This window comes from Gigantopelta aegis, chromosome 3, assembly GCF_016097555.1.
Source record: "Gigantopelta aegis isolate Gae_Host chromosome 3, Gae_host_genome, whole genome shotgun sequence".
In the NCBI taxonomy this organism is placed as follows: domain Eukaryota; kingdom Metazoa; phylum Mollusca; class Gastropoda; order Neomphalida; family Peltospiridae; genus Gigantopelta; species Gigantopelta aegis.
The window spans coordinates 50,830,619-50,858,522 of NC_054701.1; the positions used below are offsets into that span (position 1 = coordinate 50,830,619).

General features: G+C 43.3%; 1 protein-coding gene and 1 pseudogene across 1 annotated transcript; both read right to left on the bottom strand.

Moving 5' to 3' along the window:
• Window positions 1-385: 385 nt before the first annotated feature.
• On the bottom strand, window positions 386-14,092 carry LOC121368193 (F-box only protein 39-like). Its single transcript, XM_041492823.1, has 4 exons — window positions 13,267-14,092; window positions 3,637-3,883; window positions 931-1,092; window positions 386-618 (listed from the first exon to the last, which is right to left on the bottom strand). The coding sequence occupies exons 1-4, from the start codon at window positions 14,044-14,046 to the stop codon at window positions 470-472; spliced, it is 1,338 nt and encodes a 445-aa protein (XP_041348757.1). The 5' UTR covers window positions 14,047-14,092; the 3' UTR covers window positions 386-469.
• A 1,274-nt stretch (window positions 14,093-15,366) lies between these two features.
• LOC121368194 lies at window positions 15,367-27,663 on the bottom strand (annotated as a pseudogene).
• Window positions 27,664-27,904: the final 241 nt, after the last annotated feature.

Genomic DNA, 27,904 nt, shown 5'->3' on the forward strand with positions numbered 1-27,904 from the left:
CAACTAGCACAGGTTTATCACCTTTCTAAAGCTTACCAAATATACGATCACTTTTGTGTTATTTTTGATGACAATTTAATGATATTTAGTATTTATTTTGCCAACGATAAATTACATAATGTACGTAGGTTATAAATGGATGTCACATACATGTACTTGATCATGTCCACGAGTGTGATTCAATCTTTCCAATCTTTCCAATCAAATACTGATTACTTTAAGAAGTAAAATTTTCCTTCTAGGTTTTTTGAAGAATTAAGACCGCACTCTCTATGGAATAAACCCCAATGTTGTTCCTGTAACAAGTCATAAGTCAATAACCAAGTTGACATTTTTAGTGGGTGAATACGGGGGTTACAGATAGATGAAAGAAATACAAACATCATAAAATATATACTTTATTAACTAAATCACTATGCAGATGCGACTTTGTTAGTTTTTGTTTTTTTCACTAGTAAAAGTTTTAAAGTTATAAGAACTCTGTAAGATAATCAGAGGCGATTCTGAAGTTGAGACCTCTCTCTTCCATGATTGGCAAGTGTTTATCTTTTATGTACATGAGCTCAGCACATTCTATTTGTGTCAGCCCACATGTTGTTACATGGAAAGTGTGTAAATCTGAAATGAGAAAAACGAGAAATGCAACAGCTGGGCTTTCATTGATGCACTTGCAGGCCTCCATGAAGGGTGTACACCACATTTGTACAATACAGTGAATATTTGTAGTATTGATTTACACAATGTACTTTGGTATTAAATTATTGGAAACAAGTAAACGATAAAACGAAGTAAAAATGCTATGCAAAGGAATCGTTTCAAGTGATTCTCCCGAAGATGTTTTTGTTATACACAGATGTGGAGTTTGGACAGATGATTAACTGGACGTGCTGGTAGTGTTTGTGTGATGTCGGTGCATATTCTATATCTTACTTATTTTGCCCTGCGTCTGGAGTGTACATATTTCATCTATGGCGGCCACTGTGACAATGGCATTGATGTACAGTTCTCGTAGACATTTGCATTCCGTTACCAATTTTACGAGATTCACGTCAATGGCTTCGTTGTTGTTGTCCAACTCCATCGACACAACAACTGAAAATAGTAAAATGGTGTTTTTAAAATATTTTTTAATTCTTATTTAAAAAAAATAGATAAAAAAAAAAAAAAAATTCTGAAAATGACGAACAAAAAGCACCGTTCTTTTCAACATCTGGCTGAACATTGTGTTGACAAGTAACAAAAGTAGTCAAACGGACAAATATCCTTAACCTGAATTTTCAAAACGATTTAAAAGTAAAATTAAATACTTATTATAACTATACAATATATGTTTCATACATATACTCTTCAAAAGAAGAAACGCAAAACCACATTGTCGTAACATTTGGAGAATTGATTTAATTATTGAATGGTGAGTCCGATAATTACCAAATGTTGCAGGATTGTTCACAATTCACTCTAGTCCATTGTGAGTAAGTGATAGGACACACCACCAAGGTCAAGGTCATCTGGAGTCAATACCGGGTGTGGCCACCGCGTGTGTTGACAACTGCCTGGCACCGCCTGCCCATTGAAGCAACCAGAGTACGGATGACGTCCCGGGGGATGGTGGCCCACTCGGCCTGCAAGGCTGCTGCCAGCTCGGGCAGGGTCTGGGGCTGTGGATCGCTGTCGGAGGCGTCGGTCCAACTCGTCCCATAGATGCTCAATTGGGTTCAAATTCCGTGATATCGATGGCCAAGGAGGACATTAATGTTGTTTGTTCTGTAGGAAATCCGTTTGAGACGTGCTGTGTGAGGCCTGGCGTTGTCATGTTGGAACACTGCGTTGGCGTTGGCCATAACTGGAACGATGTGTGGCCGGAGGATCTGGTCAATGTAGCCCTGTGCATTCAGGTTGCCCTGCACGTGGACCAGGTCAGTTCTGCCAGTGTGTGAGATGGCTGCCCACACCATGACACTACCCCCGCCGAATCTGTCCACTTCCTGCACGCAGTTTGCCGCATAACGTTCACCACGACGCCTATACACGCGACATCTTCCACCATGACGTCAGAGCAGAAATCGGGACTCGTCACTGAACCACACCTGTCTCCATCGCAGTTGAGGCCATTGTCGATGAATCTGGCACCACTGCAGTCGGAGTCGACGGTGTTGTGGTGTTAAGATGACACCCTCGAACTGGACGTCTGGCACGAATTCCTACTCACGTAGGCGGTTCCGTACGGTTGGACGGATATCCTGCGCAAACCTGGTATTGCTGCGGCTGTGGAGGTGGCAGTAGTCAATCGTTCCCGAAGGTGGCGTACCCGGATGTAGCGGTCCTGCCCGGGGGTAGTGACCCGGGTTGGTCGACCGGATCTAGGGAGGTCACGTGTTGATCCATGTTGCTGGTAACGGTCCCACAGTCTGGAGATGGTGCTTGGGGACACATGGAATGCCCTGGCAACGGCCGTTCTGGATTCGCCTGCGTCTAGTCGGCCGATGGCATTGTTTCTCTGCGGTTCACTGAGACGTGGCATGTCCTGGATTGTCAACTGTCGGCCAGATACAGAGGCCAGGCAAGCGAACACCCTGCACTTTTATACTGTCGGTGTTAATGTTGCACGTGCAGACAACGCACGTGCAGTGGTGACATGGTTTGCACGTGGCTGCGTTTTTGCGAATATTCACATTTTGGAACTTTATTGTACAGTAGCTGCGTTTTATCGAATGTAACCGTGGGAATGTGTTTGGGACATGCATGAACCGGTAGGAAACTTAAAATCGGAGTTATAACCCATTTGTACCCTTTTGCGTTTCTTTTTTTGAAGAGTATATAATAATGAATACATGTACAGAAATATAATTAAAAAAAAAATATTCTACCAAACCCCCCCAAACTTTTATCTCAAATGTTTATCATTGAAGTTGATGCTACTTGCTTATTCTTTAATCTCTGAGAGAGTAGTTTACTAGTTTATTTTGGCATGTCATATAATGCTTGATTCTAGGCTGCCAAAGTTCAAGCCTTGCTTAATATGATGTCATAGTGCCACTAAAATGAATAAATCTGTAACATTAAAACATGCTTTGCTACCGATACCGGCCTCGGTGGCGTCGTGGTTAGGCCATCGGTCTACAGGTTGGTAGGTACTGGGTTCGGATCCCAGTCGAGACATGGTTTTTTAAAATCCAAATCCTGAGAGAGTGCTCCGCAAGGCTCATTGGGTAGGTGTAAACCACTTGCACCGACCAGTGATCCATAACTGGTTCAACAAAGGCCATGGTTTGTGCTATCCTGCTTGTGGGAAGCGCAAATAAAAGATCCCTTGCTGCTAATCGGAAAGAGTAGCCCATGTAGTGCCGACAGCGGGTTTCCTCTCAAAATCTGTGTGGTCCTTAACTATATGTCTGACGCCATATAACCGTAAATAAAATGTGTGGAGTGCGTCGTTAAATAAAACATTTCCTTCTTTCTTTCTTTTGCTTTGCTTCCGATGAAAAAATTGTAGAGGGTTCCTTCTAAGACTGTCTGTGTTTGACATCGAATATCCTATGATTAATAAATCAATGTGCTCTAGTCGTATTTTTAAACCAAAAAGAGCATCTTTAACGACCTGTAACGGTAACCACATTATTATATATATTGCCATACCAATCTGCTTGTGATGGGCTGCGATGTGATCAATAGTTTCGCCGAGCTGCCAATCAGCGTTGTCGTCGTATCCAGTCCACATGTGAAGTTTTCGCACAGGAGCTCCCGGCACCAGAATGCGAGTAGTGTCTGACGACATGCCGATACCCTCGAACCAAAAGTCGATGGACAGTTCTGGGCATACCGATTTTAACTTCCTCCACGAAAATGATGAAATTCGGTGGAAGTGTGGATCAGTCCTGTATATCTAAATGGACAACTTCAAATAAAAATACAGGCTATAGGCATCGTAAATTTCATATGATAAGATTTAAATTGTGCAATTTTATTTCTTATTATTCTGCGTATCTATATAGTTATTAGATGAAATGAAAATTTTAATTATATTCTTTATTTAAAAACAACAAACCCCCCCCAAAAAAAACAAAAAAAACAACAAAAAACAAGTGGCCCATCATTAAATTATTGAACCCACCGAGCAGACCAAGAGCCATTTTCCTAAGGTATTATTAGAATGACCAAATTCATGATTTTGTTTCTCCATGAGTAAACGAAGGTTGTCACCAAATTTAGGTGAAAAAGGTCTAGTAGTTGTGAAGAAATTACAGTTTAAACGCACTTCTCTATACAACTCGTGTAGACCTACCCCCCCCCCCCCCACCCCCCCCCCCCCCCCCCCCCCCCACCCCCCCCCCCCCCCCCCCCCCCCCCCCCCCCCCCGATTACAAGCAGGAGACGTAAGAATAATGAAAGTCACATATATATGGTGCGGGACGTAGCCCAATGGTATAGCGCTCGCTTGATGCGCGGTCGGTTCAGGGTCGATCCCTATCGTTGGGCCCAATTTGGCTATTTCCCGTTCCAGCCAGTGCACCATGACTGGTATATCAAAGGCCGTGGTATGTGCTGTCCTGGCTGGGATGATGCCTATAAAAGATCCATTGCTACTAATGGAAAAATGTAGCGGGTTTCCTCTCTAAAACAGTTCCCGCCAAAATATAAAAATATCCGCCTCAAAATACGTTTTTGCCCGTAAAACGGTTCTAAATGCCCGATTTCTGTGATCTTGGTGTCCATACCTATGTTTTTAAGGTCAAGAAAACCAATAGAACACATGTGAAATATAACACATCTTCATGGTGAAAATTAAAAAGAAAGACGCTCATAACTTTAATTTCTCACATCAATGTGTGTAAGTTCTGAGATTACCACAATATTGGTATATATACCTGTTTTTGAGGTCAAGGAATCCAATAGTGTGTCATATATTCTGTTAAAACATTATTAAATTATCTCTGTGTCAATATCTCATATGTTTAGACTTTCATTTTTATTCTCTGTTACACTATCCTGAACAGAAGCATAACTGTATACACCCGAGATTCGCTTTGACACACTTGCATCTTTTTGTACTAGCCTTTTTGTATCCACATTTAAATAGTCCTTGACAACCATTTGCTGGAAGAATGGAGCATGAGATAAGCGAACAAAAATAGGAAGGAAGGAAATGTTTTATTTAACGACGCACTCAACACATTTTATTTACGGTTATATGGCGTCAGACATATGGTTAAGGACCACACAGAAAAAGAAAGAAAGAAAGAAGTGTTTTATTTAACGACGCACTCAACACATTTTATTTACGGTTATATGGCGTCAGACATATGGTTAAGGACCACACAGATTTTGAGAGGAAACCCGCTGTCGCCACTACATGGGCTACTCTTTCCGATTGGCAGCAAGGGATCTTTTATTTGCGCTTCCCACAGGCAGGATAGCACAAACCATGGCCTTTGTTTAACCAGTTATGGATCACTGGTCGGTGTAAGTGGTTTACACCTACCCACTGAGCCTTGCGGAGCACTCACTCAGGGTTTGGAGTCGGTATCTGGATTAAAAATTCCATGCCTCGACTGGGATCCTAACCCAGTACCTACCAGCCTGTAGACCGATGGCTTGCCACGAAAAGGACCACACAGATATATATATATATATATATATATATATATATATTTAGAGAGAGAGAGAGAGAGAGAGAGAGAGAGAGAGAGAGAGAGAGAGAGAGAGAGAGAGAGAGAGAGAGAGAGAGAGGAGGGGGCGAGCGAGAGAGAGAGAGAGAGAGAGAGAGAGAGAGAGAGAGAGAGAGAGAGAGAGAGAGAGAGAGAGAGAGAGAGAGAGAGGGGAAACCCGCTGTCGCCACTTCATGGGCTACTCTTTTCGATTAGCAGCAAGGGATCTTTTATATACATACCACGGTCGTGGTGCACTGGCTGGAACGAGAAATAGCTCAATGGGGCCACCGACGCTTTACCACTGGGTAACGTCCCGCCCCACAAAAATACGAATCAGATGAGGCATACTGCGCCAAACAGCCCAAGCTGTTCTCTTTTCAATTCCATGGAAGGCAGAAACAGTATCACATCATGATGTTGCGTACATGAACAGAAGACCCCATGATGCATCATATATAATTCAGTTCCAATTAGGTGACCTATATTTCAGTCCTTTAAAACACTTGACACAGCAATTGCAATAATAGTCCTGCAAACATGGCCACCTAAATAGTGGGGGGGGGGGGGGGGGGGGGGGTAACGGTACCGGCAGGGTAACATTAGTTCACATGGCCAGACTTATTCATTATGGTGTGGGTATTGTGAAACACCTGATGACACGTTCAAAACTGCGTGCGTTTTACCAGATGGCTGCCGACATATTAAAGATAGCTATATCACTGCCAATTTTATACATATTGGAGTGAATTTTGTATTTCGGGTTGAGGAATATGAAAAACATGCTTCCAGACAAATTAGATTTGTTCTGAGCCACTTTCCAAGATGAATTTACTAAAATTAAGCACTTATCACTGTATTCCTGACATACTAATATCATAGTAACAATGCTATATACAGATTTCCCTGGAACATGTGATTGATTTCATTGGAATTTGCTATTTAGAAAATTAAACAATTCTTCCATATCATTTTTAGACAATGGGTTTATGTGAAATATGTGTTTCAGAATGATCTGGTAGGGTTCAAACCCAAGGACTGTAATAGTACAGAATCTGATATATTCAACAGCTAAATTCAGTCTGTGACTGTTCTCTCATAACCTTTGGTATATTCCTCATACCTAATTTCAAATTTGCTATTTCCTGTAATTGATGAACCTCATTATATCAATTCTTTAGTCAGTGCGGGTATGTATTCAGAGTAACTATGTCCTGTGTCAATATGATTAAGCCTTACAGACTGTCCAAACCCAGATAGTCTTGTGAGAACATAGCCGGGATAGGGTGGGTGCAACAACTCGAATCCAATTTCGCCAGAGCCACCTTGACAACCCATGCAGTATGAACAGGTACGTTTTTGTGAATCAGAGGGGTGGCTCATGACGTTTTGTGCCGTTTCCGACTGATTGACTGACTCAAATGCCTAAGCAAATCAGCGTAATATTGACAGCTAATATGTAGAATGCTGCACATGGTCTTGCTAGCACAGGGTTGGAGCACTAGGTCTGGAGAATTGACGTGTTTCCCCCGTTATAAATATTGATTGGACTCGGGGTCATAAGTGTTTGATAACTGGTTACTAAATGCTGCTTAAAACGTCCCCAGTCCAGATTCAACAGCTCGACATTTTCCTCCGAACATCTAATCCACTTTCACTTCATTCGGAAGTCAACATTCTCGGCATTCATTGAGCACAGATTTTGCTCATACCTAAATGCTCACGGAGAATGGATTTTACTAAGCCATAACTAAGCCCCAGAATGTCTACAATCTTTCACACTGTCACTATTCGATCCTCCAGCACAATTCGTTTCACAGTCAATGTTTTTCTGGGTTTTTGATGTCCAAGGCCTTCCAGACCTGGGGTCACCTTCAACAAATATGAAGAATATTGGTCCTAGTACACGTTGATCATGCGAGCATGAATTTCTGAAGATGTGATTTTTTCTAATGTTAAAATACTGAATGACAACACTGTGCTTGGTTTTCAGTCCACTAGGATGTAAAGCAGTAAACAGAACACCTAAAAGTTACAGGTTTAAGCATTTAAATTGCACGTCAAATCATTAAAACAATTACATCCTCAAAATATCGTTCCTATGAGCCTGTATATAGGGCAACGTGATCTAAAGTACTGTCGTGTTCATTGGGAAAGACTCTACAGATCGCTAATTTTACATTTAATACTTATTCAATATCTGTTTTCTTTGTGTACACATAAAAACAAACCCAAACCCCAGCATATTCACTGTGTATATTTGAAAACGAACCCAAACCTCAGCATATTCACATCAATTACATTATTCAAACTGAACGAACAATTACAGTAAATATTGCTGCGACAATCAGTAATGGAGTTTTATAATCGATCAGCACACCAGTAGAGCCCATCTTGAGGTTGCGAAGACTGTCGACGTACGCGTAGTGGGAGTATAACACCTGGTAAGTGGTTGGCTGCAGGGTCCGGGATAAAGAAGTCAAGGCGACAGGTGAGGTGGCTGAAGAGGTGTCATACATTGTACACATAGATCCGCAGGGTCAGAGGACGCCTCTGTTGAAGATAAGGGGTTATATTTGTACTAGCTCAATAGCTGGTGCTGTCCGTGATGTTTCGATAGTTGCAGACCGAGGAAGTTGCACATCCCAGTCTACAGGATGTAGGGCCGCCTAATGTTTGTCCGGGGCGGAGAGGAGGAAGCAGAAACTGGAGGTTCAAAGGTCGATCGTTTTACGGATTCATTTGTGTGCATCATCAGGCCTACAGCAGTGGGTATTAGCCACATATCCTCGGTGCATATACAGGTAGAGAAGTAATGGGTGGAGTCCGGAGTAAATAGCAGATAAAATATGGCGTTTAAAATAAAACCAAGGACCATTCGGTCAATATGGCGGGTCGTGAGTTATAATGGAAGGGATATTTGTCGACCCAATCCAGTTGACACTGAGTGGGAGGGGCTTTGAGAGTCGGGTGTACGTGACACCTATCAAGGACAATATATTGTGGGGCCTCAATATTTTAGTGCTTCTGGAGCGACATTAAATTTGTGCAAGAGTATGTAGGCCATAGGAGAGTAAACTATCCCAATAATTTGAGTGGACAAAATACAGTGGCGGAAGAGGTTGGGTTACCGCCGTATTCGGCTGTTCGGTTTAGGTACATTGGCGAATTGGCCCATGATTGAGTTCATGATTGAGCCTGTCATGGAGAACATATCGTTGTTAGTAATCATCTATACTACACATAGTTCATGGTGCAGGGGATCGAGCGACTATGTGTGTGGTCAACGTCCGTGGTAAATTAGTGGTGCTGAAGGCCGGCCTGTTAGTCTCTCAAACAGTTGGACTGGTAAAGAGTGTCCAGCACCCGTGTTTCCATACTCTCTGAGGTTGGGTGGTACCCAAATGATCGCGGGGGTGGGAAGGGGGTGTGGGTGTATGATAGATCGAAACAGGAGCGGTGTGTCTACTTCTTAGTGAGTCTAAGGGATCACCTATGGGAGATGATGGAAAATTCTGGTCATGTGTGGAGATGACTTGCTTGTGTTTTGGAGATTGAAACTCCTGTATTGCATTGGCTAGAAGTTCGAACAGACTATCTTTGTTTGCATCACAAGGAAGGAATTTCTTCCAGTTAACTGAGATGTTGGTGTTATTGGGGACCGGAGATGATTACCAGATCCACGGTTCTGTCGTGTTTTTCCTTTGGGCTGTCTTCCAGGTAGACAACCCAGGCAACATCTACACGAACAACGTCTTGTAGGATATGCGTACTATATAGGGCAAGAACACAATTTTTTAATAGTCCTGGAATTTTTTGACAAGAACTTAAGACGTCTTCGGATCAAGTGTGTGCACAAAGGCAGCACCATCAACAATTTGGACATTAAGATTTCAAATAGATTCCGGTTTATGTACCAATGACTCCAAACATTCCATCAAGTCTGTTTTGCGTGTTTGGTGCATGATGCTATTTGACGCCAACGATGGAGGCCAATCGTGATTTGTATGCCCGAAGAAGCCATCCATATGACTGTCTCTATCTGTGAGAAGAGATGGACATCATTTTGCAGGTTGGAGATGTTGAAAGTTGACTTTGCAGGTTTCGTTCCTGATCTAGGATTTAACAGAGGTAGACTGTTCTTGTGTATGGTGTCACTGAACGCAGTGATACTGTCATTAACATCCTCCACAATAAATGTCTGGTACTGTGTTTTGCCTTTGTCTTCTGCTGTCTTCACGGTATGTACCAGACTGTTGGGCATTATCGGTTTGGTATCAAGTCTGTAGAGGTCTGTGCTTGTACCAGCAAAGAGGTTGCCAAGTTCCTCCATCACATCGGTGACACTCTTGACTTGAGATAAGAACGTCCTATACACATATGCTATTTGTTCATGGTGGCGTTCTGTGTCCTTTTTCATAGAATGTTTACCATCATACTCCGTTAACAATCTAGCTGTTTGGGGGCTGCCACCATCCACTGTGTCAGTACTGCTTAATTTTTAGTAACATCTATTACGCCCCCATCTGCCTTCACTATTGCATTCAGCCGTTCATGAACTTGATCATGGGCTAGTGCCGAGAACATTTGCCTGGTTGCCTTTGAGGAACTGCACATGTGTCGTCGGGCAGTTAACCTCGAGGGCAATTAGATCTCTTGTGGTATGTGCCGTCATGTCTGTGAGATGGTGCATATAAAAGATCCCTTGTTACTAATGGACAAAAAAGGTAACAAGTTTCCGCTCGAAATATATTCAAATTACCAGATGTTTGACATCCAATAGCCGATGATTAATAAATCAATGTGCTATAGTGGTCACGGGCGTAGGAAGATGCCAAAACGCAGGGACACACCCACACCCACCCACACACACACACACACGCACGCACCCACGCACGCGCGCTCACACACACACACACACACACACACACAGATATATATATATATATATATATATATATATATATATATATATATATATATATATATATACACATATACATGTAAAAATATATTTTAAAAAAGCATCGCTGCTGCTACAAAATGAGGGGCATATGGCCCTTGCTCCCCCCGCACCCTGCTTCCTACGCCAGTGAGTGGTGTCGTTAAACAAAACAGAACCATGTCAACAGAAAACCAGAAGAAATGAGTTGTTGAATGTACATCATTGCTATATGGTGCGTGTAAAACTTGAATACTTTAAGATTATCTGGTATCATTTCTGTAGTTAAATCTGGTTCCTCTCCTGTTTATGTCCCTGCTGACGAGACACATCATTATTACTGATATGTGTACCTATATAAACATGGTGAATGACTTGAAATGCATGTTAATATCGGTCTTATACTATAACTGGGCTCTGTTGAAATAGAACATGAAGATAACACGAGACACATTGGGTTTAGCAAAGCGGGAAGTGCAAATACATGCATTCATGTGACAAATTAATGTTATAAGCATTTGTTTTTTTAATCTTTACCATGAAGAAGTATGTGATATTTCACGTGTTATATTGGATTCCTTGACCTCAAAAATAAAGGTATAGACACCATTGTCATGGTAATCGGGGCACTTAGAGCCGTTTTATGGGCAAAAACGTGTTTTGTGTCGGCCATTTTGAATTTTAATTTTTTAAATCGGTATACTCAAACCACCCCTAGGGCAAAATGTCATGCTTCTCTCATGCACACCCCGGTCACATATTCGCCCTACTATAAGGCCCCGTGAAGGGATCTAAATAACCTAAGTCACAAATATATTTATATATATTCCAAGGTTTGGCATTTATGGAAGAGACTATTACAAATATATATATATATGTGTTAGTTTTTGGCACCACATCTCAGGCCATTCACATATTTGTTTTTTTTTCACAACGTGCCAATGAAACTTTCATCAAATTGTGGTTGCAGTAATATTGATCAAGTAGTTTTGGAGAAGAAGTCGAAGAAATAACAGTTTAAATGCATTTCTCTATGTAACATCAGGGGTCGGGACGTAGCTCGGTGGTACAGCGCTCGCCTAATGCACGATCGATCTAGGATCGATTCCCGTTGGTGGGCCCATTATGCTATATCTTGTTAGCATCTTGTTAGCCAGTGCGCCACATCTGGTGTAACAAAGGCCGTGGTGTATACTATCCTGTCTGTGGGATAGTGCATATAAAAGATCCCTTGCTGCTAATCGAAAAGAGTAGCCTACGCAGCGGGTTTCCTCTCTCAATATCTGTGTGGTCCTTAACCATATGTCCGACGCCATATAACCGTAAATAAAATGTAATGAGTGCATCCTTAAATAGAACATTTCCTTTCTTCCTATATAACTTCATGGATGTAGCCCACTGGTAAAGCGCTCCCTTGGTGCGCGGTAGGTTTGGGAACGATCCCCTTCGGTGGGCTTATTGAGCTATTTCTCGTTCCAGCCAGTGCACCACGACTGGTATATCAAAGGCCGTGGTATGTGCTATTCTGTCTGTGGGATGGTGCATATGAAAGATCCCTTGCTAGCGCTTGACAATAACGACATTCACAAAATAGATAGACCATCTATTGACAATTACATATACGAAGACTATACAAACTATTTGTTTAAATTGGTTTTGTTCCCCGATCCTCAGAAAAGGGCAAGGTGGTCGGAATGACCAAATTCTTAAATTCGTTTCTCCACGTACCAAGTAAGCTTCCCACAAAATGTGGTTGGTATTGGTCTTCAGAAACGAGTACTCGCAGAGTACTGCTAAAGCAATACATACGGGCCCAACAGGTGTTCATATCTCCTAAGTTCAAAGATCATAACTGTGAAAAATGAATAAATCGCCATGGAAATCTAACTTGATCTGTAACAGTACGTGATAAAGCTATACCCATAATATTTGCGCAATATCTTGAGGCTTTGCGAAAAACAAAGTCCCGAAAACAAATGTTTATTCTCCTATGTTCAAGAGCCACATCGCTGTCAAAAATGGGTAAATCGCCATAAAAGACCAGCATGATTTGTAATACTGCATGATAAGCTATATACAAACATTCAGCTCAGTATCTTAAGGCACTGTCAGAAAAACAACAACAAAAAACCCAAAACAAAACACAAACAAACAACCAGTCCGGAAAACTATATGTGGGACAAACTGACAGAAAGACGGGACAGACGGAGACACCTTCGGGGATTATAGTATCTATTGACCTTCACATATATGAAGACTTAGTTTTTTCACCATGTGCCAAGGAAGCTTTCAACAGAATTTGGTTGGAATTGGTCAAGTAGTTTGAGAAGATCTTTTACAAATTGTAGTTTTGTAGAAGTCGAAAATGTAAAAAGTTGTTTTTGATTTTCGCTGGCGTGTGTGTCCGATATTCTTAGATCTCCCCCAAGTGTTCCCACCCTATACTCTCCGTTTGTCTAGGTGCACCACTTAATAGTTTGAGGTGGATGGATTTAGCCCAGTGGTAAAGCGTTCGCTTGATGCGCGGTCGGTTTGGGATCGATCCCTGTCATTGGGCCCATTGGGCTATTTCTCGTTCCAGCCAGTGCACCACGACTGGTATATCAAACCGTTATATTTTAGAAAAACAACAAACAAAACGATACTAAAATGGACCAGTAATAAGCTGCAATCGCATACCTTGCAATTGATATTCTTCAATTTTCCAGCGAGATGTTTAACCATGCTCTCAAATATGTCATCCGACAAGCAGTTATAATTAAGTGACACGTTCGAAAGATTAGTAAACTTGGAGAAAGCATTTCTGAATCGTTTCACTTGAAACATGGCCAACCTCGAGTGAAAGAAGTCTTCAATATCCAGATCTTTAATAGTACTGCCAGACGCGCTGCCCACAGCTTCCAGTATCCGACACCCGCTCGTCAGTGTAAAATGGGCCGCTAACATGTCAAAGTTCACCATATTTCTCTGCCCACTAAAAAATCGCACAAAACTGTTCACTACTTTTTCCTTTAGATTCTCGAATTTCCAAAACCTATTTAAGTTGAGCCTTTCAAGTTCAAAATGAACAATTGTGGCGTGATGGATCTTTTCGAGAAAATTATCTACAGTCATCTGGATTACTTTGCACGTGTGACTGGAAGGGTGATTACAAGAGAGGAACAGGTAGCGGACATGAGCTCCGTGCATGTCGGCGAACTTTAAAGCTCGTTCGCCCGCCAGTTTGGCCCTGTATCCACCAAGTTCTATGTATCTAGTTCTCCACAGGCAAGGGTATGAAAATACTTTGTTCCAGTTCTTGCACGCCTTCGCCATATTGACCCTGTCTCGGTCATGCAGATATAAGTAGATTTCAACGAGAGCCGTGTCGGGCAAGCAGCTCCACATTTGTTCGTCCATTCGGCTCCAGAACGTGTGCTCGATCCAAGTAGCAAGAGTTTGGAGCCAGCTCAGACCCATCTACTGGCTAAGCGCTACTTGGTGCGCCACGAATAGCAAGTCCAACAATCGAATGACGTCATGCTATTTGTGTGGGTATCTTTGCGATTTGTAAATACGTATTATTTTATTTATTTATTTAGTATTTTGCATCAAAAAGGGAGAACAGATTAATGATCTTTCAACGATACTCCAACACTAAACTTACCGATCTATCGGCTATAGAACTGTGTTGCAGAATGATGAGATTATAGTATTTATTTATTTTTTCATTCATTTATTCATTCATTCATTCATTCATTCATTCATTCATTTTTCATTCATATTCATTTTCATGCTTATATCCAATTAAAGTTGAAGCTATCTGGACTGTCTAAGATAGTGAGTTAGTGGTTAGTGTAGTATCTAACCAGCGTTAAGTCCGATGGCTTAACCACTACACTACCGAAGGCGATTAGTATTTCTCAACTTCTTCAACGAAACGTTTCTCTCAATTTTGAAACGGCGACCGATGAAACCAAATCTTGTAGGCTACGGCATCATCTTTGAGCAAGACGGATAACGTATATAAAAAACTGGACAATATGCATATGTCCTACCAAATGGTAGTCAAAGATTCCCGCTCTAATACTTGCAACAATAATCCTATGTTTGACGTTAGATACCTTTACATCGATCATTTACGAGTTACCTGTCAACACATTTTCCACATAGTAACCACTAATACACATTTCTGGAAGAAATCCGTCAGCAACTAAGTTCTTAACCGGAACATTATAGGAAGGGGTGCTATGTATAACTTTCAACTTGAACTGTAAAAACAAACTCGGTGTTGACAATGAGTTAAATCTCAATTTATTTGGTACAATGATATCAAAATAAATAATGAAGCTGGTATCAGTACACAATTGACATAATAGATTATAATGATAAATGTTATACATATGAAATATTTTGTGTAATAATATTAATTTTCTAAATTACTGCAAAACGGTACTGTAAGATACATAAAATAAAACAATTCAAAACAGAACTAAAAAATCCCAATTTTCCTTATAACAATTGTAAATTTTTAAAGGCAAACTGAAAATGCAGTAAGCATTATTATATTTGTCTTGCTTGGATCAACATGTCTTTCAAAAATACGCTTCTATTTTTATTTCGCGATGCTCCGAGACCCGTCCACTATTCAAGGCTAAATTTCTAAGTTAAGGTTTGTTTTGTTTAACGACACCGCTAGAGCACACTGATGTATTAATAATCGGCTACAAGAATGTCAAACATTTGGTAATTTTAACATATAGTCTTTTATATGCACCAACCCACAGACATGATAGCACACAATACCGCCTTTGATATACCATTCGTGGTGCGTGCACTGGCTGGCACGAGAAATAGCTCAATGGGTCCACCGACGGGGATCAATCCCAGACCGACCGCGCACCAGGCGAGCGCTTTACCAATGGGTTGTGTCATGCCCCTTCCAACCGTATTCATGCATAACTTCATTCCACCCCACTACAATTCAAGGCAGGCCTCTATTCAAGGTAGACTTGTACTGTTTTCAGTCGATAATATTTTTTTATATATACCATCGGGTATATTGAGTCACCGCTTTTTTCTTTCTGTGAACTTGAAATATCAACGTTAATCCAGTTATTTGGTATTTTATAAGTTAAACTCATTTAGAAAGGGCTAAAAGAATGGATCCATAAAAAGCACTCATAATAATATATTTTACAATTTTAAAAATCTTCTTTTAATTTCGAGTTTTAGAACAAATAACAATGGTCCGATTAATTCAGTTATACTACCAAGTATGGGATGGATCCAAGATGAATTAGAAATGTACTATAATATTACAAAACGTGTAGCCCTTTCCAGATGGGAATATAATGCATTTTTACAAATCTGGTCGGTATGTCACAATTTATTTAAGGAATACATTTCGGTATTAGCTGTTTGAAAAATAGTTCAGAAAAAGTATTAACTAGTGAATACCTTTTGTTGAAACTTGATTCGAACAATTTTTTGTTTCTTTTAAAATTTCATATCGCATTTATTTAATACAAATACATTATACATATTTATTTGTTCTTTTAAAATTTATCTTAACAATTGATTCACCCAAGTTTACCATTATAATATTCAAATTAAATTTAAATATGAAACGTACTAGTTTTCTTGCAGACATGTATCAAATATTCGAATGCCTATGCATAGATGGCTACATGTTGCCTTCTGCATTATTGATGATAAACTTATTATTTACGTCACCACCTCAGTGGAGGCTGTTAACATTGATTACTTTTGTATATTTGATGTCTTTATACATTCTTATTTGTGCATGATTAAGTTATAAAAAGATTAAATAAAGAAAAGTAAAATAAAAACATAGTAAATAAAATTATACGCACATGTATCAGTATATGTCCTATGAGGTAAATAATTGTTAATTATACACAATGAAAGACTATATATATACTGTTGTGACATAATTAAATAATAGTTATGTATAAACAAGTATGTCGTGTTACAGTCATATAGGTAATGTACATGCATACCACGTGTAGAGAAATGTTCGAATTACCATATAACGTAAAAAAGACAAAATGACATAAAGTGACGTAAGTAAACATTAATTTGTATTTATAAGTAGTGCAATAATTTTCTAAAGTGTGCGTATTGTTATACGCTGTGCAATAAATAAACAGTAAGTATGTAAGTATTAGGCCTATTATATTAAAAGACACAAGTAAATAAAAAGTATACATAATTGAGTACGTCAGTACAGTTGCTTTAAGCATTTTTGTCAGTTGCACAAACACAGATGCAGATCTGTTTAATATTTCACACAGAATATACATTAGATACATTTTTTTTATATTTCTGAAAAATAGATACAATTATACTGTTGTTTCTGCATAATAATCAGAAACGATTTTAAAGTTAAGTCCCCGTTGTTGCATTGTGGGCAGGTGTTTCTCCGTGACATGCATCAACTCAACGCACTCTATCTCCGACAAACCACAGGTCGTTAAATGCAAAGTCTCTAAATCTGAAAAATAAATCCAAAAATAAAGAACGTGGTAAACAACAACAACAACAAAGCCAGCAAATACCCTATCCCCCCCCCCCCCCCCCCCCCTTTAAAACACACAGAGACACACGCATAAAAAAACCCCCACAGTGAAAACCCAATATGAAAAACAAACGAGTGTATTCTACCGTCATAAATGCCTGGCTTGGTCCAAATGATATGATGCGATTTAAAAACGAACTTTCATAACAGCATCAACCTCAGTTTTTAACTGTTTTCGACCATGATTAACAGATCGTTTCAGCTGTTTTTCATATGAATTAATCGATATAACTGCGTTATCTGTTAACGTTGAATCAATAAATGTTATTGTTTTTTTTTTTTCAAAGAACATACAGACGTAGTTTTAAAAAGTAGCTTTTGGTAAAATTGTAAGAATTTTATCAATCGGCTACTGACGGAAAACACCGACTTCCCGTTTTGCCGTGCATTAATTTCCTAAAACAAAATTTCCGATTATTATTTAATAATATGTCAGTTTGAAGTTTATGGAAGTATGAACCACTGAAGCACTTTACATACAGTTCTAGTGGTTCATACACCCACGAATGTTCAAAATGATCATGTTCCATTGTTAAATAGTCTGTGGTAGTTACTGAAAATAGAGGTATTGTCTGTGTATTACTTATACTCATGGGTCGGGACGTAGGCCAGTAGTAAAGCACTCGCTTGATGCGCGGTCGGTTTGGGATCGATCCCCGTCGGTGGGCTCATTGGGCCATTTCTCGTTCCAGTCAGTTCACCACGGCTGGTATATCAAATGCCGTGGTATGTGTTATCCTGTCTGTCGGATGGTGCATATAAAAGATCCCTTGCTACTAGCGGGTTTTCTCTCTATGATTATGTCAAAATTACCAAATGTTTGGCATCCAATAGCCGATGATTAATAAATCAATGTGCTCTAGTTGTATCGTTAAACAAAACAAACTTTAACTTTGTTGTGCTCGTAGATACTCACCCACTTTACGCTCTATTTGAAGCATACAAATATCATCAATGGTATCCACGGTCAGGACGGCGTTGATATACAGATGTCGGAGAGCTTTACAGCTGGTTACCATGGTTACAAGACTGTCAGCAACGGCTTCGTGTATGTTGTCCAACTCCAGCGATAGCACAACTGAAAGTACCAGTAAGAAAAGACTGCACTTGTAACGCTTACAAACCAATTGGTCCAACTCCATCGATAGCACCCTTGTGTGTGCTGTAACCTCACTGTGGTGCAGGGGTGTAACATTCTCTTTGAGAATGGCCAATACAGCACAAAATTGAAGTTTTGAGTTAAATTCAGTATCCGTAAAATTCTGTGATATTTGTATTTTTGCAGTTCTTTACACTGTTTTTGTTTAAGTCTTGAATTTTTATATTGATGTTGATCATCACTTTATTTATTTGCATTACCATAGTTTGACACCCAATAGCCGATGTATTTTTCGTGCTGGGGTATCGTTAAACATTCATTCATTCATTCATTCATTCATTCATTCATTCATTCATTCATTCCATCGATAGCACAACTGAACGTACCAGTAAGAAAAGACTGCACTTGTAACGCATACAAACCAACTGGTCCTACTCCATCGATAGCACAACTGAACGTACCAGTAAGAAAAGACTGCACTTGTAACGCATACAAACCAACTGGTCCTACTCCATCGATAGCACAACTGAACGTACCAGCAAGAAATGACTGCACTTGTAACGCTTACAAACCAATTGTTTTACAGGCTGTTGTGTCTGGTGCGATCTCAGCTCACAGGATCAGAAAGTTTGGGTGTGATGTGGTGTGGTGTGGTAGGGCTGTCACCTCAAGTAGAATGGACGATTGGCTAATATCTTTGGCACAAAAGGACTATTGTTGCAACCACCAAAGAGTGTTACCTTTCTTTGTTATGTACCTACCTAAATAAAAACGAGTTTAGAAGACATCTGAACGCATACAGAAATTGCTAATGAACTTCCAGAGGGTTTCGGTTATTTCTGTAGCTCGGACCTCACCTACCACCCACCCCGAGAGCACCGGACCTCACCTATCACCCGCCCTGGGAGCACCATCCACCCCGAGTGCACCGGACCTCACCTACCACCCATCCCGAGAGCACCAGACCTCGCCTACCACCCACCCTGGGAGCACCAGCCACCCCGAGTGCACCGGGCCTCACCTACCACCCACCCTGAGAGCACCGAGCCTCACCTACCACCACCCTGAGAGCACCAGGCCTCACCTACCACCCACCCTGAGAGCACCGGGCCTCACCTACCACCCATTCTGAGAGCACCGGGACTCACCTACCACCCACCCAGAGAGCACCGGGCCTCACCTACCACCACCCAGAGAGCACCGGGCCTCACCTACCACCCACCCTGAGAGCACCGGGCCTCACCTACCACCCACCCAGAGAGCACCGGACCTCACCTACCACCACCCAGAGAGCACCGGACCTCACCTACCACCACCAAGAGAGCACCGGACCTCACCTACCACCCACCCTGAGAGCACCGGACGTTACCTACCACCACCCAGAGAGCACCGGACCTCACCTACCACCCACCCAGAGAGCACCAGGCCTCACCTACCACCCACCCAGAGAGCACCGGGCCTCACCTACCACCCACCCTGAGAGCACCGGGCCTCACCTACCACCCACCCAGAGAGCACCGGGCCTCACCTACCACCCACCCTGAGAGCACCGGGCCTCACCTACCACCCACCCAGAGAGCACCGGACCTCACCTACCACCACCCAGAGAGCACCGGACCTCACCTACCACCACCAAGAGAGCACCGGACCTCACCTACCACCCACCCTGAGAGCACCGGACGTTACCTACCACCACCCAGAGAGCACCGGACCTCACCTACCACCCACCCAGAGAGCACCAGGCCTCACCTACCACCCACCCAGAGAGCACCGGGCCTCACCTACCACCCACCCTGAGAGCACCGGGCCTCACCTACCACCCACCCAGAGAGCACCGGGCCTCACCTACCACCCACCCTGAGAGCACCGGGACTCACCTACCACCCACCAACAGAGAACCGGACCTTACCTACCACCACCCAGAGAGCACCGGACCTCACCTACCACCACCCAGAGAGCACCGGACCTCACCTACCACCACCCAGAGAGCACCGGACCTTACCTTACACCCACCCAGATAGCACCGGACCTCACCTACCACCACCCAGAGAGCACCGGACCTCACCTACCACCACCCAGAGAGCACCGGGCCTCACCTACCACCCACCCTGAGAGCACCGGGACTCACCTACCACCCACCAACAGAGAACCGGACCTTACCTACCACCACCCAGAGAGCACCGGACCTCACCTACCACCACCCAGAGAGCACCGGACCTCACCTACCACCACCCAGAGAGCACCGGACCTTACCTTACACCCACCCAGATAGCACCGGACCTCACCTACCACCACCCAGAGAGCACCGGACCTCACCTACCACCACCCAGAGAGCACCGGACCTCACCTACCACCCACCCTGAGAGCACCGGGCTTCACCTACCACCACCCAGAGAGCACCGGGCCTCACCTACCACCACCCAGAGAGCACCGGACCTCACCTACCACCACCCAGAGAGCACCGGACCTCACCTACCACCCACCCTGAGAGCACCGGGCCTCACCTACCACCACCCAGAGAGCACCGGACCTCACCTATCACCCACCCCGAGAGCACCGGGCCTCACCTACCACCACCCAGAGAGAACCACCCATCCCGAGTGCACCGGGCCTCACCTACCACCCACCCCGAAAGCACCGGACCTCACCTACCACCCACCCCGTGAGCACCGGACCTCATCTACCACCCACCCCGAGAGCACCACTCACCCCGAGAGCACCGGACTTGACCTACCACCCATCCCGAGAACACCGGACCTCACCTACCACCCATCCGAGAGCACCGGACCTCACCTACCACCCACCCCGAGAGCACCGAACCCCACCTACCACCCACCCCGAGAGAACCGGACTTTACCTACCATCCATCCCGAGAGCACCGGACTTTACCTACCACCCATCACGAGAGCACCGGACTTGACCTACCACCCATCCCGAGAGCACCGGGCCTCATCTATCACCCACCCCGAGAGCACCGGACCTCATCTACCACCCACCCCGAGAGCACCACTCACCCCGAGAGCACCGGACTTTACCTACCACCCATCCCGAGAGCACCGGACTTGACCTACCACCCATCCCGAGAGCACAGGACTTGACCTACCACCCACCCCGAGAGCACCGGACCTCACCTACCACCCACCCCGAGAGCACCGAACCCCACCTACCACCCATCCCGAGAGCACCGGACCTCATCTACCACCCACCCCGAGAGCACCGGACCTCATCTACCACCCACCCCTAGAGCACCGGACCTCACCTACCACCCACCCCGAGAGCACCGAACCCCACCTACCACCCATCCCGAGAGCACCGGACCTCATCTACCACCCACCCCGAGAGCACCGGACCTCATCTACCACCCACCCCGTGAGCACCGGACCTCATCTACCACCCACCCCGAGAGCACCGGACTTTACCTACCACCCATCCCGAGAGCACCGGACCCCACCTATCACCCACCCCGAGAGCACAGGACCTCACCTACCACCCACCCCGAGAGCACCGGACCCACATACCACCCACCCCGAGAGCACCGGACCTCATCTACCACCCACCCCGAGAGCACCACTCACCCCGAGAGCACCGGACTTGACCTACCACCCATCCCGAGAGTACCGGACTTTACCACCCACCCATCCTGAGAGCACCGAACTTGACCTACCACCCACCCAGAGAGCACCGGACCTCACCTACCACCCACCCCGAGAGCACCGAACCCCACCTACCACCCATCCCGAGAGCACCGGACCTCATCTACCACCCACCCCGAGAGCACCGGACTTTACCACCCACCCATCCTGAGAGCACCGGACTTGACCTACCACCCACCCAGAGAGCACCGGACCTCACCTACCACCCACCCCGAGAGCTCCGAACCCCACCTACCACCCATCCCGAGAGCACCGGACCTCATCTACCACCCACCCCGAGAGCACCGAACCTCATCTACCACCCATCCCGAGAGCACCGGACCTCATCTACCACCCACCCCGAGAGCACCGGACCTCATCTACCACCCACCCCGAGAGCACCACTCACCCCGAGAGCACCGGACTTTACCTACCACCCATCCCGAGAGCACAGGACTTGACCTACCACCCATCCCGAAAGCACCGGACTTGACCTACCACCCATCCCGAGAGCACCGGACTTGACCTACCACCCACCCCGAGAGCACCGGACCTGACCTACCACCCACCCCGAGAGCACCGGACCTCACCCCCCACCCCGAGAGCACCGGACCTCACCTACCACTTAGTATAAGTGTGTGGACTATTATATTTCACACCCATTACTATGTGAATATTTGACACATTCTGTACAAATGTTAGGCCCATAGATCAAATAGCAAATGCAAGTAAAAAAAAGTGACGCTGGACAGGAGGGCAATGAAGTTTGTTTTGTTTAACGACACCTCTAAAGCTCATTGTGACGGAACATGCGATATTAATTGTTTTAGAGGGCCGTGTGCAGTTCCAATATGCACTTAAGCCCAGGTTGGCACTTTGTTACGTAATACCTCCGCGCGACCGTGGTCGAGCTGTGCCTAATACACACCCAGCCCAGGTGCGGAGGCCATGTGGCCAGTAGTTACGTAATACCTCCGCTAGTTCGGTACGTTCGGGGTATTGCTGGCGAACTAGGCGACGACCAGTCTAGGCTTGTAAGAAAAAAAATACCGCTTGGTCACTGTGGAAATATACACATCATAAGATTCGGTTCCGCGTGCTGTCTCCGGACCAGCCTGGGTTTTTATAATAAATAGCTAGGGTGTTAGAGATATCGGGGAGAAACAAAAGCAAGGCTCCAGGGGATCGTTGTCCGTCCGGACTGGTAAATATTTTATTTCTGCTCTGTGTATAACCTTGATGTGATTGATGTGACTTTAAATATTTTAATACTGTATTATACCAATATTATTTAGACGGTGCTGCCGGTAATCTGACGCAGTAAACTGTAGGCTCACTGTTCTAATATATATATAAAGCTTAACCAGTCATCCTAGAGGACCTAGGTAAACTGTAGGTTATTGTCTTTATTGTGATAGGTACCAGTATTAATTCTGTATTACAAGGTTACTGAATGAGTAGTTAAGGGTTAATAAAAAATTAACCAGTTAGGAATAGAGTTGTAATTCCTTTATTAATTAAGTTCCCCTGGCAGCGTTTCTCAATTATCACACGTTACTGAATGAGTAGTAAGGGTTAATTAAAAATTAACCAGTTAGGAATATAGTTGTAATTCCTTTATTAATTAAGTTCCCCTGGAAGCGTTTCTCGATTATCACACGCGTGGGTGTTGTGTCACGGTGAAGTGATTAGCATATTGTGTAAACTAGACACCTAGAGATTAACTAATAAAGTGATCAGTTCTGGGTTGTTGTTGTTAATTAACTACTGCGGCAGTACATTTGTCAGCGTAGGTTAATACAGATTCCAAAGTGTATCGTGTTTTTGTTGTTTTTTCTAGTGAACTAAACGTGCTATAATAATACATACTTTATATAAGATCTTATCTCTGGTCATACCTAGACGAGCCACGCGGGTATAACTGCCTGTTACAGAGAGATCTAATAGATATACAGTTAGGAGAGATATTTGGATAATCGTGTTCCATTCAGTTACGGGTATTATAGGATCCCCGTGACACTCATTCATTAATCATCGGCTATTGGATGTCAAACATTTGGTAATTCTGACTCGTAGTCTTCAGAGGAAACCCGCTACATTTTTCCATTAGCAGCACGGGATCTTTCATATGCACTTTCCCACAGACAGGAAAACACATACCACAGCCTTTGACCAGTTTTGGTGCACTGGTTGGAACAAGAGAAAACCCAATCAGTTGAATGGATTCACCGAAGTGGTTCGATCCTGCGACGCAAATACCTCGTTTTAAGCTCGACTGACATACACACGCAGACATCCACAGATACATACAGCCACAGACAGACATACGCACATAGAAACATACACAGACGTGCGCACGCACACAATATCCTCACACGTGCAGAGGGGCGGGATTTCGCCAAATGGTACAGCGGTCTGGGATCGATCCCCGTCAGTAGGCCCATTGGGCTATTTTTGTTCCAGCCAGTGCATCACGACTGGTATATCAAACGCCGTAGTATGAGCTATCCTGTCTATCCTAAAGTGCAGTTTTCACGTTCATGGAATAATGAACGTTGTTCTTTTTAGATCACGTGATAACATTTTAACCAATCCAGCGAACGCCCCCCCCCCCCCCCCGCAAGAATTGTATAATGTTTTTTATTTCCTATTATAAGTATTTTAACGTTTACCCTAACAGATGGCTGTATTAAATGCTAGTTTATTCGAAACCATTATTGAAAGACCGCACTGTGATATTATTTGACTCTTCTCTGTAGAAGCTCAAATATTAATTTCGGAAATTTCCGTATATTTTTTGGCCTAAAATGATACATGTTACACGAATGATATTGCAAGGCGTCGTTATGGGTATATTCAATTGAGAACCAGTCTATCGTGTAAGTAATTGTGGCGCGCTATTTTGTCGACTCACAAACTACGACTATTATGGGAGACCTGAGCAAAGACAACGAAGCAAAAAACGTGCAGCCAAGAGTTGCCAAACGATAGACGCTTTTCTTACGAAAAAGAAAAAAGGTATAATATAACTGGTCAATAAAATAACTACGTTTACGAAATATCTTGATCAACTACGATCACCCAAAAAATAAATAAATGTCAGTTAAATATGACTATTGACTTTGTTGCGTTGGACGAAATGATTTTTATATTGAATGTCGTTTAGAGATGAATTTATTTAACAGATGACACTGCCGAATGCGTTTTCAACTCAAACCGTGTCTGGCATGTGATTGGTATCGGTACCGTAAATATATTTAACATGTCATACATTTTATTCCGTCTCGAATAAAGTCATTAGTGGAATTCGATTGCAATACCCTTGTTGAATTAACAATCAAGGAGGAGCAACTGACTTAAATACTCACAAAAAGCGATTCCGATGCCCCTCAATACACCAAATAGAAAACGAAAGCTATGCCCAATACCAAAATATAAACACACTGTCTGTTAACGATAATATTATACTCATCATACAGCCCCTCACAGGCGTACGGGCTCCAATTTTTCACGTGTGTGTGGGGGGGGGGGGGGGGGGGTAGGCTTAGTTTTGCCTGAATTTAGACCCCCCTAGACCTCTCGCGCCCGTATAAATCTAAATTTAGTTCCACCCAATATCTCAACGCACCTCCCCGCAAATATGGCTGGCTACGGGCCTGTCCAGACGCCTATTACAAAACAGTAATTATAAAATGGAATTATTATTATATGAAATATGTATTTAGTTGTAGTTTTCACAATACCTATTTGTTTATGATGAGCTGCGATGTGGCTAATAGTGTCATTGAGCTGCCAATCAGCGTTGTCGTCGTATCCAGTCCACCAGCGCAGTTCACGAACAGGAGCTTCCGGCACGAGGACCCGGTTGATATCCGATGACGAGCCGATACTCTCAAACCAAATGTGCAGGCATAGTTCAGGACATACTAATTTTAAGTCTTTCCAAGTGACTGATGAAATTTGATGATAATGTGGATCAGTTTTGTTTACCTAAATATATAGGTAATATCACATTACATTATATACTAATTCAGTAACAAGATTTACTCATGTTTACTGTTGGATTTGTATTTTTAAAATTATTATTCTAAAGCCCCCACAACACCCACCCCACCCCACCCCTACTTTCTATTCGAACTTAATTAGCAGAGACATGAAATAGCCTAATTATAACGTAACTAAATAATGTACGAGGAGCCAGTCAAATAATCAAAAGGAGATTTTTCATTTGTCTGATTTCAACTTACAGAGATATGCATCCAGATGGTTAATTTCTCGCTCCAGCCAGTGCACCACGACTGGTACATCAAAGGCCGTGGCATGTGCTATTCTGTCTATGGGATGGTGCCTGTAAAAGATCCTTGCTTCTAATCGAAAAGAGTAGCCCATGAAGTGGCGACAGCGAATTTCCTATATCTCAATATCTGTGTGATCCTTAACCATATGTCCGACGCCATATAACCGTAAATAAAATGTGTTGAGTGCGTCGTTAAATAAAACATTTCCTTCCTTCCAGATGGTTATCACAGTCGAGCACTCGGTTTAACCAATAACCAGTAAGTGTGTACTATAATATTTGATTTCGAAGGTTTATCAGCATTTGGACAGAGGGTTAGCATGACGGACTGCCGGAATATGACGAATAAAGCCCAATGCCACTTCACCCTCAAACAAACGGATGCAGCGTGCTCAGTCGACGATAGTAGTTGTAGATCTTTCACAGGCTCAAAGCCTAGACTGGACTGACAAGAACCACATTGTTTTTCTCTATCTGCTTATGTCTATATGTCTGTCCCTACTTCCCTACAGTGTGGATCTCTTTATGTATTATTCTCTCCAACCCACCCCTGTCCCGCCCCTTCTCTCTCTCTCTCTCTCTCTCTCTCTCTCTCTCTCTCTCTCTCTCTCTCTCTCTCTCTCTCTCTCTCTCTCTCTCTCTCTCTCTCTCTCAATCTCTCTCTCTCTTTACCATAATACTGATATTCTTCAATTTTCCTTGAAGATTTTTAACCATGCAGTCCAAAATGTCACCCGATAAGCAGCTATACTTCAGTGCCAGGTGCGAAAGATTGGTGAATTTGGAGAAGACAATTCTAAATCGCTTCACTTGAAACATGGCCAACCTCGAGTTGAAAAAGTCTACCAAACCGAGCACTTTCATCGTTTTACCGGATGCGCTTCCAATAGCCTCCAGCACCCGGCACCCATTCATAAGCGAAAAGTGGGCGTCTCCCATATCAAAGTGCTGCATATTTCTCTGGTCGCGAAAAAATCGCGTGAAACTGTTTACTACTCTCCCTTTCAAGTTTTCAAACTTCCAGAACCTGTCTAAATTTAGCCTCTCAAGTTCAAACCGAATTAGCCTGCAGTGATGAATCTTCAAAAGAATTCCTCAATGGTCGCTGTCATTAATCTGCAAGTCTCAGGGGAAGGATGGCTGCAGGATAAGAACAGGTACCTAAGGTGGGTTCCATGTTTGTCGGCGAACTTGCATGCTCTTTCTCCGGCGGATTTGGCCCTATACCCACCGAGCTCCATGTATCGAGTTCTCCACAGACAGGGGCACGAAAAGACTCGGTTCCAGTTGTGGCATGTCAGTGCCATGTTCACCCTCCACCTGTCCGGGAGACACAGGTAGACCTCGATGAGAGCCGTGTCCGGAAGATGGCTCCACATCCGGTCTTCCATGCTGCACCTATATTTAGCCTTGGTCTAACGCAGCCACCAGACCGTGCTGGAACCCATTTACAGTCTTTGTGCCACACGTGATGCATACAATAATGATGTGACGTCAAACGATTATGACGATGTCTGTTTTCAGTTTCAGAATCTGGAAGGGTCTTTTATTTATTTATTTATTTATTTATTTTATTTATTTATTTAAAACATATAGTAATGCATTTGATATCGTTTTCAGCTGATTCAGTTACTTGGAATTACATTGGTCAAACCAGTCATGGGTGTGAGTCTTCCTACAAACGGTGTTAGGATGTAGTGTCTGGGAGC